The sequence below is a fragment of the Oncorhynchus mykiss genome, chromosome 4, assembly GCF_057628025.1.
Source record: "Oncorhynchus mykiss isolate SJ-2025 chromosome 4, ASM5762802v1, whole genome shotgun sequence".
Taxonomy (NCBI): domain Eukaryota; kingdom Metazoa; phylum Chordata; class Actinopteri; order Salmoniformes; family Salmonidae; genus Oncorhynchus; species Oncorhynchus mykiss.
This window is the reverse complement of record NC_143025.1, coordinates 506,618-524,639: the sequence shown is the minus strand read 5'-3', so window position 1 is coordinate 524,639 and position 18,022 is coordinate 506,618. Positions and strand designations below refer to the sequence as shown.

General features: G+C 41.8%; 1 protein-coding gene and 1 long non-coding RNA gene across 2 annotated transcripts; one reads left to right on the top strand and one right to left on the bottom strand.

Moving 5' to 3' along the window:
• Positions 1-436: 436 nt before the first annotated feature.
• Positions 437-2,847, bottom strand: LOC149983647 (uncharacterized). The gene is made up of 2 exons (XR_016495569.1): positions 2,779-2,847; positions 437-1,620 (listed from the first exon to the last, which is right to left on the bottom strand). It is a non-coding gene; the product is annotated as an uncharacterized LOC149983647 (long non-coding RNA).
• On the top strand, positions 2,527-14,391 carry LOC110521129 (forkhead box protein B1-like). Its single transcript, XM_021598548.3, has 2 exons — positions 2,527-2,902; positions 12,312-14,391. Exon 2 carries the CDS (start codon positions 12,389-12,391, stop codon positions 13,310-13,312), a length of 924 nt encoding a protein of 307 aa, XP_021454223.2. The 5' UTR covers positions 2,527-2,902; positions 12,312-12,388; the 3' UTR covers positions 13,313-14,391.
• Positions 14,392-18,022: the final 3,631 nt, after the last annotated feature.

Below are 18,022 nucleotides of genomic sequence, written 5' to 3'. Positions count from 1 at the left end.
TGAGATAGTAGTGTAACTGAGCTAGTAGTGTACCTGAGCTAGTAGTGTACCTGAGCTAGTAGTGGAACTGAGCTAGTAGTGGAACTGAGCTAGTAGTTGACCTGAGCTAGTAGTGTAACGGAGCTAGTAGTGGAACTGAGCTAGTAGTGGAACTGACATGTAATGTTAGCTAATGTTCCATCCCCTCTCGACGGACGTTTTGTCTGAAGAGAATTAGCATGTAGCAGTATCTAACAGCTGTATGGAAATGTTTTGTGGCCTTTTTTGTCCGATTTCAACAGAAGTAAATGAACTTGGCTAGTTTTCGCCAGTTGATATACCATCAGAGCTAGCAAAAAATGGTAGCTAGCTAGCTCACAAACCTTTGTTCCATCACACTAGACCTAAATCAAACTATGAAACCAGCGGCCAAACGATTGATGACTGATATTCAGAATTTTTTTGACAACACAATGTGCATTTTTATTAGTCAGTATAGCAATGTAAAGTTATGTCAGTTTCCCTAACTAATTCCCTACTTTTCATACTGACACAGTATAAACAGCTCTACAGGCTACACTGTCATGGTGCAGTCAGTACAAAACACAGGATCATATGGTGACAGGTGTCCCAGCAGGGTCAGACAGCCAGGGAAGACCAGTCTGGTGAATTTTGCAGTATATAATAACAATTAGTGAATGGATACAAAACTCCATCTTGATTTGATGGGTACAGTCTGGGAATAATGGTCATTTCAATTATTGAACTATTAACTATATTCACGGATAATATAATGTATAAATGTACTCCTTGGTAATTCTTTGTCATGCCTCATCTGAGCAGGTTCAGATGGCAGGGGTCTCAGCAGGACCAGGGAAGGCCAGTCTGTGAGGGCGCTGAGGTGAACTTCTGCAGATACAACACTTTATTATATCTGTGCAGTGAACACTGGACAAGAGAGCATTTATTTAGTATTGGGGGAGAAGGGCCTTGGTCAGGGAGGTGACCAAGAAACCGATGGTCACTCTGACAGAGCTCTAGAGTTACTCTGAGATGGGAGAACCTTCCAGAAGGAAAACCATCTCTGCAGCACTTCACCAATCAGGCCTTTATGATAGAGTGGCCAGATGGAAGCCACTCCTCAGTAAAAGGTACATGACAGCCCGCTTGGAGTTTGCCAAAAGGCACCTAAAGAAACAAGATTCTCTGGTCTGAAGAAATTAAGATTTAACTCTTTGGCCTAAATGCCAAGCATCACATCTGGAGGAAACATGTCACCATCCCTACAGTGAAGCATGGTGGTGGCAGCATCACGCTGTGGGTATGTTTTTCAGCGTCAGGGACTGGGAGACTAGTCAGGATCGAGGCACAGATGAACAGAGCAATGTACAGAGAGATCCTTGATGAAAACCTGTTCCAGAGCGCTCAGGACCTCAGACGGGGGCGAATGTTCACCTTCCAACAGGACACGGCCCTAAGCACACAGCCAAGACAACGCAGGAGTTGCTTCGGGACAAGTCTCTATGTCCTTGAGTGGTCCAGCCAGAGTCCTGACTTGAACCCGATCAGACATCTCTGGAGAGACCTGAAAATAGCTGTGCAGCAACGCTCCCCATCCAAACTGACAGAGCTTTAGAGGATCTGCAAAGAATGGGAGAATCTCCTTAAATACAGGTGTGTAGCAACATACCCAAGAAGACTGTCACGTAGAGTAGGCTAAACTGGAAAACCTAACCTCTATCACGTAGAGTAGGCCAGAAGGTACTGGAAAACCTAACCTCTATCACGTAGAGTAGGCCAGAAGGTACTGGAAAACCTAACCTCTATCACGTAGAGTAGGCCAGAAGGTACTGGAAAACCTAACCTCTATCACGTAGAGTAGGCCAGAAGGTACTGGAAAACCTAACCTCTATCACGTAGAGTAGGCCAGAAGGTACTGGAAAACCTAACCTCTATCACGTAGAGTAGGCCAGAAGGTACTGGGAAACCTAACCTCTATCACGTAGAGCAGGCCAGAAGGCTAAACTGGAGAACCTAACCTCTATCACGTAGAGTAGGCCAGAAGGCTAAACTGGAAAACCTAACCTCTATCACGTAGAGTAGGCCAGAAGGCTAAACTGGAAAACCTAACCTCTCACGTAGAGTAGGCCAGAAGGCTAAACTGGAAAACCTAACCTCTATCAAAATAAAAATATGGCGGCACCGCAAAAGTTCTTCTGTGCTTCAGGGTGTTTATTAACATAGTGATTCCTGAACAAAAACAACAGTACTGCCATCAAACATATACCTTATGGGACAGTGAAAAACAATGCCCCATTCACAGCTCAATCCAAAATGGCCTCTTCATGAACTGAAAGAGAGGCTCCTTTTGTAGGGCTAGCCCCCCCTCAGAACAATTAACACCAATTAATTAAGCAATTAACTCGTCAAACCTACATTTTCCATATAACTAAACATACTAAAGTATATACATTGCAACATGTTTATGAAACAATATCACCACATAACATTTACAAAATGACTACTGACAATGTCTTTCAATATGCACATTGACATTAATGAGCCATTTGGGACAGGCACTACAAAGTCCGCCCAATTCCCTTAGCTCGGGTCCTTATCCAGCATACCCGGAAGCTACAGAGATAGAGAGAGGAACAGAACAAACAAACAAACAATGCGCTCATCAACAACATAGATAAGTATAATACATATTACTTATATTACAAATGAACACTGACAAGTGTGAAATGTATGTACTAAGACAGAGAAGTTAACTTGTGTGTCAACCCACATTGTTACCTTATCTGATAACGGAGCAGGGAGGAGTGATGAATGTGTGCCTGTGTTAAAGAACCAAATGCTGCCTGTGGCCAGTGACGGACTTCTACGTCACAAAGACTCGAGGCTGTACTCGCTGCCAAAGGTACTTCAACAAAGTAATGATTAAAGGGTCTGAATACTTATGTAAATGTGGTATTTTAGATATTTTTAAATAAATAAGCAACACATTTTTTTTTTTGCTTTGTCATTATGGGCTATTGTGGAGATTGATGAGGGAAGAAAACTATTTTATCAAATTTAGAATAAGGCTGTAACCTAAAAAAGTGTGGAAAAAGTAGAGGGGTCTGAATACTTTCCGAAGGCACTGTATTACAATAGGCATTTACCATCACAAATTGGACATGCTGTTACATTCCTGAAATGCCCAATTGTCTGCCTAGCAGGGATAGTGGTTCCTCTCACTCGCTCGTTGGTGTTGATTTCAGCCTGTCCATTTGGTGATGGTAAATCAATGCTTAAATATATTTGAAATGGACAGTGTCCAATTGGAGTATGAAATGTTGGCACTGGCAAAATATCATATGACCAATGGACACTTTCCATTAGCGATATACTGTATTACAATGGACATTCACCATCACAAATTGGCCATGCTGTTACATTGCTGAGATACCCAATTGTCTGGCTTGCTGAACCCGGGATGGCCTAGCAGTGATACTGGTTCCTCTCACTCACTCGTTGGTGTTGATTTCAGCCTGTCCATTTGGTGATGGTAAATCCCTAATTAAATGTATGTGTCCATTTGTAATATAACATATGGACAATGCCAATTTATCATACTGCAATTGGACAGTCAGCCATCAAGTCAGCCATCAATCAATATGATATCATATTGATACCAAACTAATAGATAATGACACCAAACTGACTTTGTCCAACTTGTTTAGAAGCCAACTATCACATATGTCAAAGCCAGGCTGAAATTCATAGCACATTCTTTTAAAACTTAAAAAATCCTTAACACATAGTTACATTCAAGCTCCAGGTCCAGTTCTGACATTATATGTAGGCCTAGCTGAGGCGACCCTGAATCCTGAGTTTCGGTTTGATAGGACATCCACTTTGTGCCAGGAGAGATTGACATGCATATTATTAATATTAGCTCTCTGTGTACATCCAAGGGCCAGCCATGCTGCCCTGTTATGATTCAATTGCAAGTCCTTTTTTGTGGCACCTGACCACACGACTGAACAGCAGTCAAGGTGCGACAAAACTAGGGCCTGTAGGACCTGCTTTGTTGATAATGCCATTAAGAAGGCAGAGCAGCGTTTTATTATGGACAGACTTCTCCCCATCTTCTCCCCAGTATCTCTACTTGCACATTCATCTTCTGCACATCTATCACTCCAGTGTTTAATTGCTAAATTGTAATTATTTCGCCACTATGGCCTATTTATTGCCTTTCCTCCCTAATCTTACTACATTTGCACACAGTGTATAGACATTTCTATTGTGTTATTGACTGTACATTTGTTAATTCCATGAGTAACTCTGTGTTTGTGTCGCACTGCTTTGCTTTATCTTGGCCAGGTCGCAGTTGTAAATGAGAACTTGATCTCAACTGGCCGACCTGGTTAAATAAAGGTGTTCTCAACTGGCCTACCTGGTTAAATAAAGGTGTTCTCAACTGGCCTCCCTGGTTAAATAAAGGTGTTCTCAACTGGCCTCCCTGGTTAAATAAAGGTGAAATAAAATTAAATAAACATCTTAGCTGCTGTTGTATCAATATGTTTTGATCAGATTACAACCCAGGGTTACTCCAAGCAGTTTAGTCACCTCAACTTGCTCAATTTCCACATTATTTACTACAATATTTAGTTGAGGTTTAGGGTTTAGTGAATGATTTGTCCCAAATACAATGCTTTTAGTTTTATAAATATTTAGGGCTAACTTATTCCTTGCCACTCACTCTGAAACTAAATGCATCTCTATGTTAAGTGTTGCAGTCATTTCAGTCACTGTAGTAGCTGTGTCAATCCCTGACCTTAGTATTCTTTGTTTTCTTTATTGTTTTGGTTAGGTCAGGGTGTGCCATGGGTGATGTATGTGTTTTAATACTGTCTAGGGGTTTTGTAGGTTTATGGGGTTGTTTACCATCTAGGTGTTTATGTATATCTATGGTTGTCTAGATTGTTCCTCAATTAGAGGCAGCTGTTTATCGTTGTCTCTGATTGGGAACCATATTTAGGCAGACATCTTCTTTGGGTATTTTTTGGGTTATTGTCTGTGTTAGTTGCCTGTGTCTGCACTTATCATATATAGCGTCACGTTGTTTTTGTAAGTTTGTTTAGTGTCCGTCTTCATTAAAAGTAACATGTATTCACATCACATCACATCTCCTCCGTACAACGAACGTGACAAGCTGACTTATATAGTGTTGAGTCAACCACATTTATAGACACTCTGGCTTTACTCAGTCAGTGGCATGTCGTTAGTAAAATTGAAAAAAAGCAAGGGGCCTAAACAGCTACCCTGGGGAAATCCTGATTCTACCTGGATTATATTTGAGAGGCTTCCATTGAAGAACACCCTCTGTGTTTCTGTTAGACAATTAGCTCTTTATCCACAATATAGCAGGGGGTGTAAAGCCATAACACATTACGTTTTTCCAGCATTAGACTATGATTGATAATGTCAAAAGCTGTAATGAAGTCTAACAAGACAGACCCCACAACAATTTGATCATCAATTTCTCTCAGCCAATCATCAGTCATTTGTGTAAGTGCTGTGCTTGTTGAGTGTCCTTCCCTATAAGCGTGCTGAAAGTCTGTTGTCAGTTTATTTACAGTGAAATTGCATTGTTTCTGGTCAAACACAATTTTTTCCAGAAGTTTACTAAGGGTTGGTATCAGGCTAATTGGTCGGCTATTTGAGCCAGTAAAGGGTGCTTTGATATTCTTAGGTAGCGGAATGACTTTAGCTTCCCTCCAGGCCCGAGGGCACACTTTCAAGTAGGCTTAAATTGAAGATGTAGAAAATAGGAGTGGCAATATCGTCTGCTATTATCCTCAGTATTTTTCTATCTAGATTGTCCGACCCTATTGGCTTGTCATTGTTGATAGACAACAATACTTTTTTTTTCACCTCTTCCACACTAACTTTACGGAACTCAAAAGTACAATGCTTGTTCTTCATAATTTGGTCAGATATACTTGGATGTGTAGTGTCAGTGTTTGTTGCTGGTATGTCATCCCTAAGTTTGCCAATGAAAAAGTAATTAAAGTAGTTGGCAATATCAGTGGGCTTTGTGATGAATAAGCCATCTGATTCAATGAATGAGGGAGCTGAATTGACATTTTTATGTGTTTTATATTGCCTATGATATTGTCTCTTACATCCTTAGTGAATAACATGAAGATGCTGCTAATTATGTCTAATCGATTAGGCTTAACGCATCATATGTTTTATAACATCAAAACATAATGCAAAGAAAAAGATTATCCCTGTATAATAGTTATTAGATGGTTACTTGTTTGTATATGTAACATCTCTATTTTCCACGGTGGTTCTGTCATCATATTTGATATATTATCTCTATTTTCCATGGTGGTTCTGTCATCATATTTGATATATTATCTCTATTTTCCATGGTGTGGTTCTGTCATCATATTTGATATATTATCTCTATTTTCCATGGTGGTTCTGTCATCATATTTGATATATTATCTCTATTTTCCACGGTGGTTCTGTCATCATATTTGATATATTATCTCTATTTTCCATGGTGGTTCTGTCATCATATTTTATATATTATCTCTATTTTCCACGGTGGTTCTGTCATCATATTGTAGGGTCTGGGTGGCAGCCGCATACCCCGAGTTGGTTCAGGCTGACAATATTGTGTGGCTATAATTTGCTGCTTTACAATGAATGGATTCAGTCCTCTTTTAACAACATTTGTTTCCTATTGTGAATCTCAGCATCAGCGGACTGATGACGTGTGACAGTGACAGTTTGATTCTCTTTTTCATCCGCGTGACCCTGGCTTTGTCCTGTGCGGCCCTGGGAATGTTCCGCCTCTCTACTCGACCAAGAGATGCTTCAGAACGGCCCTTTGTCTTCTTCCCTTTTTAGGCTCTAGGCTCCTTAGATATATTACTATACTATAGAGGACACTTCAGACTGGGGCTCAGTTCACAAGTGCAATGCAATTTGGCTTAGCGCAACCTTTGTTCGGCGTGTACAAATGACTCAGCATCTCATACATTACAGCTGATCTACTGCCGCTGGAACCCAGGAGTTTGGGAGCAGCAGGACCGGCGACGGCATCCTTTCAGAGACAGAGTCATGGTGGCATTTTCATTGAGGCTGAAACTACAATAGCCAAAGTTAGCATATTGTAGGCGGGGAAGTGGCACACATCTTCACAGAGATCTAACAAGCACTGCTCCTCCCAGCTCAATTCAGTTGGTTAACTGTTAACTCCGGTAACATCAGGATCATTTGCAGCTGGACGGGGACTTTATCCTTGTGGTGTTTAATGTGGTTGGGGGGAGATAGACTATATATGCAAACCCCTTCAAATGAGTGGATTCGGCAATCTCCATAGACAAACATTGGCAGTAGGATGGCCTTACTGAAGAGCTCAGTGAATTTTAATGTGGCACCGTCATAGGATGCCACCTTTCCAACAAGTCATTTTGTCAAATTTCTGCCCTGCTAGAGCTGTGCCGGTCAACTGTAAGTGCTGTTATTGTGAAGTGGAAACGTCTAGGAGCAACAACGGCTCAGCCATTCACATAATGAGACCGCTGAGTGCTGAAACATGTAGCACGTAAAAATCGTCTGTCCTCGGATGCAACACTCACTACCTAGTTCCAAACTGCTTCTGGAAGCAACATCAGCACAAGAACTGCTCGTTGGGAGCTTCATGAAATGGGTTTCCATTGCCAAGCAGCCTCACACAAGCCTAAGATCACCATGCGCAAAGCGTTGGCTGGAGTGGTCCAAAGCTCGCCGCCATTGGACTCTGGAGCAGTGGAAACGCTTCCTCTGGATTGATGAATCACACTTCACCAAATCCGGGATTGGCGGATGCCAGGAGAATGCTACCTGCCTAAATGCATAGTGCCAACTGTAAAGTTTGGTAGAGGAGGAATAATGGTCTGGGGCTGTTTTTCATAGTTCGGCCCCTTAGTTCCAGTGAAGGGAAATTTTAGCTCCACAGCATACAATGACATTCTAGTCGATTCTTGCTTCCAACTTTGTAGCAACAGTTTGGGGAGGCCCTTTCCTGTTTCAGCACGACAATGACCCTGTCACAAAGCGATGTCCATACAGAAATGGTTTGTTAAAATCGGTGTGATAGAACTTGACTGGCATGCACAAAGCCCTGACCTCAACACCACCGAACACCTTTGGGATGAATTGGAACGCTGACTGGGGGCCAGGCCTAATTGCCCAACATCAGTGCTTGACCTCACTAATGCTCTTGTGACTGAATGGAAGCAAGTCCCCACAGCAATGTTCCAACATCTAGTGGAAAGCCTTCCCAGAAGAGTGGAGGCTGTTTTTAATTTTTTTTTATTTCACCTTTATTTAACCAGGTAGGCTAGTTGAGAACAAGTTCTCATTTACAACTGTGCCCTGGCCAAGATAAAGCAAAGCAGTGCGACACAAACAACAACACAGAATTACACAAACAAACATAGTCAATAACGCAATAGAAAAAAGTATATATACAGTGTGTGCAAATTAGGTAAGATGAGGTAAGGCAATAAATAGGCCATAGTGGCGAAATAATTACAACATAGCAATTAAACACAGGAGTGAAAGATGTGCAGAAGATGAATGTGCAAGTTGAGATACTGGAGTGCAAAAAAATAGATTACATTATGGGGATGAGGTATTTGGATGGGCTATTTACAGATGGGCTATGTACAGGTGCAGTGATCTGTGAGTTGTTCTGACAGCTGGTGCTTAAAGTTAGTGAGGGAGATATGAATCTCCAGCTTCAGTGATTTTCGGGGCTTTAGTAACAAAACGGATGCCACTGTGATCGACTGCATCCAATTTGCTGAGTAGAGTGTTGGAGGCTATTTTGTAAATGACATCGCCGAAGTCAAGGATAGGTAGGATAGTCAGTTTTACAGGGGTATGTTTGGCAGCATGAGTAAAGGATGCTTATTTGCGAAATAGGAAGCAGATTCTAGATTTAATTTTGGATTGGAGATGTTTAATGTGAGTCTGGATGGAGAGTTTACAGTTAACCAGACACCTAGGTATTTGTAGATGTCCACATATTCTAAGTCAGAACCGTCCAGAGTGCAGGCAGGTGCTGGTAGCAATCGGTTGAAGAGCATGCATTTAGTTTTGCTTGCATTTAAGAGCAGTTGGAGGCCATGGAAGGATAGTTGTATGGCATTGACGCTCGTGTCCAAAGAAGTGCCAGAAGTATACAGAATGGTGTCGTCTGCATAGAGGTGGATCAGAGAATCACCAGCAGCCAGAGCGACATCATTGATATATACAGAGAAAATAGTCGGCCCGAGAATTTAACACTGTGGCACCCCTATAGAGACCGCCAGAGGGCCGGACAACACACCCTGTTATTGCAGCAAAGGGGGGACCAACGTCATAATAATGGGCATGATTTTGGAATGAAAGTTTGACTAGCAGGTGTCCACATACTTATGGTCATGTAGTGTATTTGGTCTGGTTGGGGTGGAGACATGTGGTCTGATTGGGGTGGAGACATGTGGTCTGATTGGGGTGGAGACATGTGGTCTGATTGGGGTGGAGACATGTGGTCTGATTGGGGTGGAGACATTTGGTCTGATTGGGGTGGAGACATTTGGTCTGATTGGGGTGGAGACATGTGGTCTGATTGGGGTGGAGACATGTGGTCTGACTGGGGTGGAGACATGTGGTCTGATTGGGGTGGAGTTACGCGGTCTGATTGGGGTGGAGTTACGCGGTCTGATTGGGGTGGAGTTACGCGGTCTGATTGGGGTGGAGTTACGCGGTCTGATTGGGGTGGAGTTACGCGGTCTGATTGGGGTGGAGTTACGCGGTCTGATTGGGGTGGAGTTACGCGGTCTGATTGGGGTGGAGTTACGTGGTCTGATTGGGGTGGAGTTACGTGGTCTGATTGAGGTGGTCTTCCTTCAGGTTTCTACTGTGTCTTTCTGATCATAGTAAACTGTGATAACATCCCAGAATGATTAGCCTGTAGAGTGAGCGCGCACTTTCGAGCCCACAATATGTCTGGAATTAGAATGCGTAACATTTTATATTATAGCCAGCCAAATATCAATGTGTCAATTGTGTTATAGGTCTGGATTTGTGGTTAAAAATAAAATAACATAAAAACAGTTTCGATCCATTATATTTCAGGGGAACCTCGGGGACAAGAAGACTGTTGTTAATTTGATCACCTCTCAGTGGGGAAGATAAAGAGGAAGACCAGTGAAAGATGTGTCAGGCAATCAGAGTGGCAGGTTTATGTGTGAATACTGTTGTCATAAAGGATCCTCATGGACCCGGGGCGCTCCAAGGCTCCCAGACAGATCACACTCCTTTCTGCCGATCACCAATAGAGGAATGACAAGTTAAAAGAAGCTTTTCACGCGGAATAAAACCCCATGGAAATAAAAAGCTGCTTCCATGCGCAGCGTGGAACTGATTTCCTAAAGTCTATTTTCTGTGGCAACCAAGGAAACCTAACAGTTTGGTTGGTACTTTTATTAACAACTTGGAGAGGATTGTTTTATAACCATAGTTTCCTCGAGTTCTTGATTTCCTACAGTAGTCGACAGGCCCATAACTGTGACCAGAGTCTTCCTTCCAGACCAGATTCTATTGCTAATCCGTCAGTCTGATGATGGACTGTATTGTGGAATTATGGAGCCTCATTAGCATAAATTATCACCAAATCCGCGTGCGCGTGTGTGGTCCCTGGCATTGGGAACCCGTCAAGCGGAAACGTGCTCCGTGGTGTGCCTGGTAAATAGTTTGAATGGCCATGTCTCAAAATTATATAATTTTGAGACATATAATTGACTTAACTATTTTATACAGTTTTCACCACGTTAGGTCAAAGGCTTTATTTGCATTTCTGAAGTACTTTTCGAATTTGTTTTACAAATACTAGTCACTTGCCTTATGAAATTTCAGTTTAAACCCGCGTTCGTTGCTTTGTGGAAATACTTACCCGTTTTCATAGACCACACTCCATCTCCTCTCATGTCCTGGACACGCAGAAAATGGAGTAGGTTGAGGCAGGTTCAAGTTTCATAACATTTTAGGTTTATTCATGAATTACTATAAATCAATGATGGTGGTTATTTTTTGGTTCAGTGAAGCATAATTGTGTAGGTCTATGGCATATTGCGATGATGATTTTATTTATAGTGCATTAATTAAATGGATGCAACATTTAATAGCAATATAATAATTTATTCGATATATTTGCAAGTGCTAAGTGTGTCTGCTAATTTGAAACGATTATTTTCCTGTCTGATTGTGGGTGGAAAAATGTACAGTTTCGCGTTTAAGCGGCATTACTCACCAATGTAAACCTTTACACACCTGCCTGAATGAATTGAACCCAGATTATCAGAACAGATCAGGTTGATAATATTCACACCGACTCACACTGAATACATTTATAGACGAATAGAAATACAAAACACATGTCTTCAAATTGTAAAACATATTGTTTTATAAAGAGCAAAATGATGGTCATTTAGCAGCAGGTTTTTAACATCCAACGTGATTTACAGAACTGTCAACATTGACAGTAGCATACAAAACAAAGGGAAAGTGATGTCATGAAACATTCTAACTGTAACTCTAACCCAAACAGCCAATTTCCATGTCAAACATCCCATAGCTCAGGAGCTCTAATTGTAGTGTGAATTGACGACTTTAAGCCCCCTGCGGAAAGGTTAGCGAATACCTCCACACTGTTCGCTACGTAGTGCCCTCGCGGTTCAATTCAGGGTCCCGAGACTTTTTCCCTTTGTACTATCTTCAGATGGAAAAGATTGGCCCAAGGTGTCCATGTAAATACAGTAGGTGTCAATGAAAACAGATTATGCATTTATCCCCCTCCTCCCTGAGTGACTGTCATGTGATATGAGGTGACACATTAGTGGAGCTGCTCTTGGGGGGGGGGGGGGGGGGGGGGTCTATTATACTGCTGTCCAGCTGCTATAACCACAACCCACTATCCCACGGCACCACAACCCACTATCACACGGCAGTGAGAGGAGGACATGGAAGTATTGCTGCTACTTAGCTCATCCGGACGGGATAAAACGGGGAGATGAGATCCGTTCCATTTAGCTTTCACGGAGAGAAAAGTTGACTGCCACTTTACTAAAGTCAAGACCACAGCTCACAGCTCGGCCAAGACAACCAGGCTGACTTTCCCAGGAAGAGAGAGCTGCAGCACAGTGTTCTGGAGAATGGATCGATATACCGCAACTTTCAAACGTTAAACTTTGTGTTTTTGATTTTATACATGTATAATATTTATTTTCATGCAGAGTGCTGAGAAGTGTTCACCACCGAGCCAAGCTAAGCGGAACGAGTTATTTGAAGTGTGTGAAAGAACACTGTCAGGATGCCCCGACCAGGGAGGAACACGTACAGCGACCAGAAACCTCCCTATTCCTACATCTCCCTCACCGCCATGGCCATCCAGTCCTGCCCGGAGAAGATGCTCCCTCTCAGCGAGATCTACAAGTTCATCATGGACAGGTTCCCTTACTACAGAGATAACACCCAGCGATGGCAGAACTCCTTACGGCACAACCTGTCCTTCAACGACTGTTTCATCAAGATCCCGCGGCGTCCGGACCAGCCCGGGAAGGGTAGCTTCTGGGCTCTGCACCCCAGCTGCGGGGACATGTTCGAGAACGGGAGTTTCTTGCGGCGCCGAAAACGGTTCAAGGTGATGATGATCATGGCGGCGCAGGAGCACCTGGCTCAGTCCAAGCTGTCTGACGCGGCCCATTACCTCCAACAGCAGGCTAAGCTCAGGCTTAGCGCCCTGGCTGCCACCAGCACACACCTCCCTCAGATCTCCAGCTATAACTTGGGAGTGTCGCAGCCATCAACTTTTAAACACCCATTTGCTATAGAGAACATCATTGCCAGAGAGTTTAAGGTGCCTGGGAGTCCGTCCATGTCTGCAGGCTACCCGATGCACAACCAGCTGACTGCGGCCTGGCCTCACATGTACAACACTATGGTGGACTCTGTTTCTCCTATCTCTATGCGCGGTGACTATGGGGCCTTCAGCATGCCCCTTAAATCAGTGTGTCACGGAGGACAGACCCTACCGGCCATCCCAGTGCCCATCAAACCCACCCCTACCCTGGTGGCTCTCCCGGGGGGGCTGACGCCCCACATCCCCGCCTTCCTCTCCAACTCTTACCAGTCTCTGAGCCCCACTTCCCCGCAGACAGCCACCAGCAGAAGCAGCCCCTCCACTCCCGGGGAGACTCACACCAACCCCACAGTGCAGTCCGTGGTGGTGCATTGACCAACAGAGGTATACTGAACCCTTTATGAATGAGACCAGCAGGCTCAGACCAAATCCTCAGTTTATTTTGACTCTTGCTGCTGACATCTTGTGCCGAGAATCACTACGATCAAGACAACATAGTCCCGTGTAGCAGTGTAGAGCCTACTTTGTGTATTTGCTTTGAATGCTCATTGTCTTATAACATGGGTCCAACAGAGTTATAGTGAAATATTGCTCTTCAGCTTATAAAGTATCTGTGTTTACAGTTTTGTCCGAGTTGTAAAGGAGTGAGGCACTGCAAACAGAGGCTCAGTCAGAAGAATGAGAGATAGTTACTTTTCTTTAGAAACATTATTCCATTTGTATCTGGGCTTCCAATACTTTAATTGCACCTGACAAACTATGGTTACATTAGGTAGGTCATGTCAGACTTTTTTTACTACATTATTGCAGTTATTATCAAGGACCTCGAAGTTAGTTATAGTGATTATAACTGAACAATGCAACGCCCCTCTGAACTACAACCTGACAATGACATATCTGATGACAACAAACACTTGATTAGAATGTCAATGTGTGTCAAGCAGATGAACCTCTGAATTTATCAATTGTTTTTAACAGATTGTTATTTTTGATAGTGGGTTGGTGGTTTCTGAATAACAAGCATTTTTTTCAACGGTCTCTGTAAAAACAAACGGACAGAATTATTACACTTTTTTCAATCTTAAAAAATAGTAATGTTAAGGGAACTATAGGGTTATAGGGTCCTTGATAAATGCAAAATAAATATGCGATTAAATGTGAATAATTGCGAATAAGTTGAAATGACAATGTTGTAAAACGCACTTTTAAACTGTTCTGTGAAGCGTTTAATTGAAAGCCCTGGTGACTAGTGGATTAAACGCTGTAAATGTATTTTTTTCTGTGTTAAAGGGACAGCATGCACAACCCTAAACTGTGTTTTTCTGACAGCATGCTCAACCCTAAACTGTGTTTTTCTGACAGCATGCGTGCGTTATAAACATTTGCATATAATCTGCATTGAATTAAAAACATGGTCATCGAAATATTTTCTCATTAAAATGGTGTAAACTTTATTGTAATGGTTGGTGTATTCTGTGATGGTTAACAACTGGTATAATACAGTCATGCAGTTATTCATAAAAAAAAGACTTCCAGACAAACAACATAATAACAGGTTAATTATAATAAAATAAGATGAATTATTATTACTAGTATTACTAGTATTACATCAAATGCCTTCATGTTCGAATATACCTATTTAATTTCAAGGTATATTGCTGTGTCTATCAGAGTACAGAACGTTGTGTACGGTGTCTCGGGTATATTGCTGTGTCTATCAGAGTACAGAACGCTGTGTACAGTGTGTGGCTACACCAGAACCCACAGTGAGAGAGGATCTTCCTCATGTCGCTCCCACAGGAGCAGTCATAACAGAATGAACAGAGAACAGAACGAAGGAACGGCTGAATCAGAATCACAATGCGGGTGCTTAGAATGCGTGGAGTTACTGCCATAGTCACAGCGCAGACAACCAGCCTCATTCATTCAGCTACACACTAATAGACACGTAGAGAAGAAAAACATTAACGCGAAGAGGAAACTACCTTAGGCTAATACTTAGTTATAACAACTTGAGATTTTGCTTAGAACTTCCCCAAAATATCAATCACAAACAGAGTAGGCCTAGCTCGTAATTATCGTAATGGTCATTTTAAGACATTTTAGAATCTCATAACGTTTTAGTGTTTTGCACTGACATAACTGCTACCAGTTAATTTAAGTTTCACTTTAAGGGCTATTTAGTAAGCCATCTCATAGCCTTTACAACACTGATATTATGGATTAGGTGGCAAGCAGATAACAAGTGAACTCTCCTTGATGCACTATCAACGTGATGTGTGAGGCCGGATTCCCAGCCACGGTGCTTCTACACCTGCATTGCTTGCTGTTTGGGGTTTTAGGCTGGGTTTCTGTATAGCACTTTGTGACATCAGCTGATGTGAAAAGGGCTTTATAAATACATTTGATTGATTTATGTGTCTCTGCATATCTATGTTTTCACAATGCAATAATCAAAGTAGATTATTAAACATTTTAAATATATTTAAATTACTAAAATAGACAAGTATTTCATATGTATTGTGTATATTCCTATTTATAAACAAACTGTTCTAGTGTGGTACATGTATATCTTGGTGTACTAAGGGGTAGCTAGCCCCCTGGGGTAACTGCCCCACCTGTAATTCACTGTACACAGAAGACACCATTCTGTATACACCTGGCCCTTCTTTGGACACTGTGCTAACAAACCTCCAAATGAGCTTCAATGCCATACAACTGCTTTTAAATGCAAGTAAAACTAAATGCATGCTCTTCAACCGACCGCTGCCCGCACCCTCCGCCCGATTAGCATCACTACTCTGGACGGTTCTGACTTAGAATATGTGCACAATTACAAATACCTAGGTGTCTGGTTAGACTGTAAACTCTTCTTTCAGACTCACATTAAGCATCTCCAGTCCAAAATTAAATCTAGAATCAGCTTCCTATTTCGCAACAAAGCCTCCTTCACTCATGCTGCCAAACATACCCTCGTAAAACTGACTATCCTACCGATCCTTGACTTCAGTGATGTCATTTAGAAAATAGCCTCCAACACTCTACTCCGCAAATTGGATGTAGTCTATCACAGTGCCATCTGTTTTGTTACCAAAGCCCCATATATCACCCACCACTGCGACCTGTATGCTCTCATTGGCTGGCCCTCGCTTCATACTCGTTGCCAAACCCACTGGCTCCAGGTAATCTATAAGTCTCTGCTAGGTAAAGCCCCACCTTATCTCAGCTCACTGGTCACCATAGCAACACCCACCTGTAGCACCCGCCCCCAAAGCCAATTCCTGCTTTGGCCGTCTTTCATTCCACTTCTCTGCTGCCAATGACTGGAATTACTTACCCTCTTACCCTCTTGCTTTTTTGCACCCCAGTATCTCTACTTGCACATCATCATCTGCTCATCTATTACTCCAGTATTAATGCTACATTGTAATTATTTTTGCCTGTAGGGCCTATTTATTGCCTTACCCCACTACTCTTCTACATTTGAACACACTGTACATATGTATTTTTTCTAATGTATTATTGACGGTACATTTGTTCATCCCATGTGTAACTCTGTGTTATTGTTTGTGTCGCACTGCTTTGCTTTATCTTGGCCAGGTCACAGTTGTAAATGAGAACTTGATCTCAACTGGCCTACCTGGTTAAATAAAGGTGGAATAAAATTAAAATAAAGACCAAAAGATGCCACCAAATTATTTTCCCAACACTTTCCCTGGCTGCCACTGTTCTTGCTCAAAAAATGTCCTCTGTGTCATAACACGTTTTGGAGATGTTTCAACAAATGATTTTGTGGTAAATTAATCCCCCAAAAATGTATGTTTTAAAAAGTTGTAGATATATTCCAATGAAGTTAGATCTATAATAGTTTTTTTTTAAATATACAAGTAGGAAAACATTTAGATAAATAATCCACTTGTTTAGAGTTAAAAATCTAGATAATTTTTGAGTAAAGTAGAAATATGTTGGATGAGTGTGTTTGGGGGCAACCTAATTGTAGTTGTAAATGTTTCCACTAGCGACTGATAGCCTTTCAGTTAATGTTACTTTAGAGCCTTTTAGATATTTTACACAGCATTTTATGTCATATTGCTGGATAGCTAGCTACGTTTTTATGAGAGATCTTTTCAGTCACAGGTGGTGGGGACAGGATTAGGTGTGAGCAGTGCAGGAGGTGGGCTCATGAGTTGTGCTTTATTTGTGACCTATGTACAAATTAAAATTGTGCAATAGCAGAGCGTCAGAGATTTGCCACATCAATGTTACACTGAATGTTATATTCCAATATTATTTAATGTTATTAGCTATATTCCATTCTAATTTTATATTCCAATTAATGTTTTTTTATGAATTAAAAACAATTGAAAACACTGCTCCTGAATGTCATTTTAAAAACTGCTGGGATTTAAACTCTTGCATTATTCATATACTATTTGGTGCAATTGGACATAATGGATTGTATGGAAAAGGAACAACAAAGAAAGAACAAAGAAAATGAATTTGCAGGTGAGTTAAAAAGAGGGACTTTGCATCACATCTCCTCATAGTGCTGATATTAATGGTGACATGTGCAACACCATTTCCCCCCCATATTTTTTAAAAAATAATTCAAATTAGACAGCTAGACTTAGCTTTTAAGTATTACTTACTAAAGAATTTCTAGATAAAACTGATCAAATGGATTTTAACACAGTTGTGTGAAACTAAGAAACGGGCTAGGAGACCTAACCCTAATGTCTGACTAGGAAACTAGGAAACGGGCTAGGAGACCTAACCCTAATGTCTGACTGGGAAACTAGGAAACGGGCTAGGAGACCTAACTCTAATGTCTGACTGGGAAACGGGCTAGGAGACCTAACCCTAATGTCTGACTGGGAAACTAGGAAACGGGCTAGGAGACCTAACTCTAATGTCTGCCTGGGAAACTAGGAAACGGGCTAGGAGACCTAACCCTAATGTCTGACTAGGAAACAGGCTAGGAGACCTAACCCTAATGTCTGACTGGGAAACGGGCTAGGAGACCTAACCCTAATGTCTGACTGGGAAACTAGGAAACAGGCTAGGAGACCTAACCCTAATGTCTGA

Bases quoted from the DNA above. Each gene is read 5' to 3' on its own strand.
- LOC110521129 (XM_021598548.3), top strand. From the start codon at position 12,389: ATGCCCCGACCAGGGAGGAACACGTACAGCGACCAGAAACCTCCCTAT.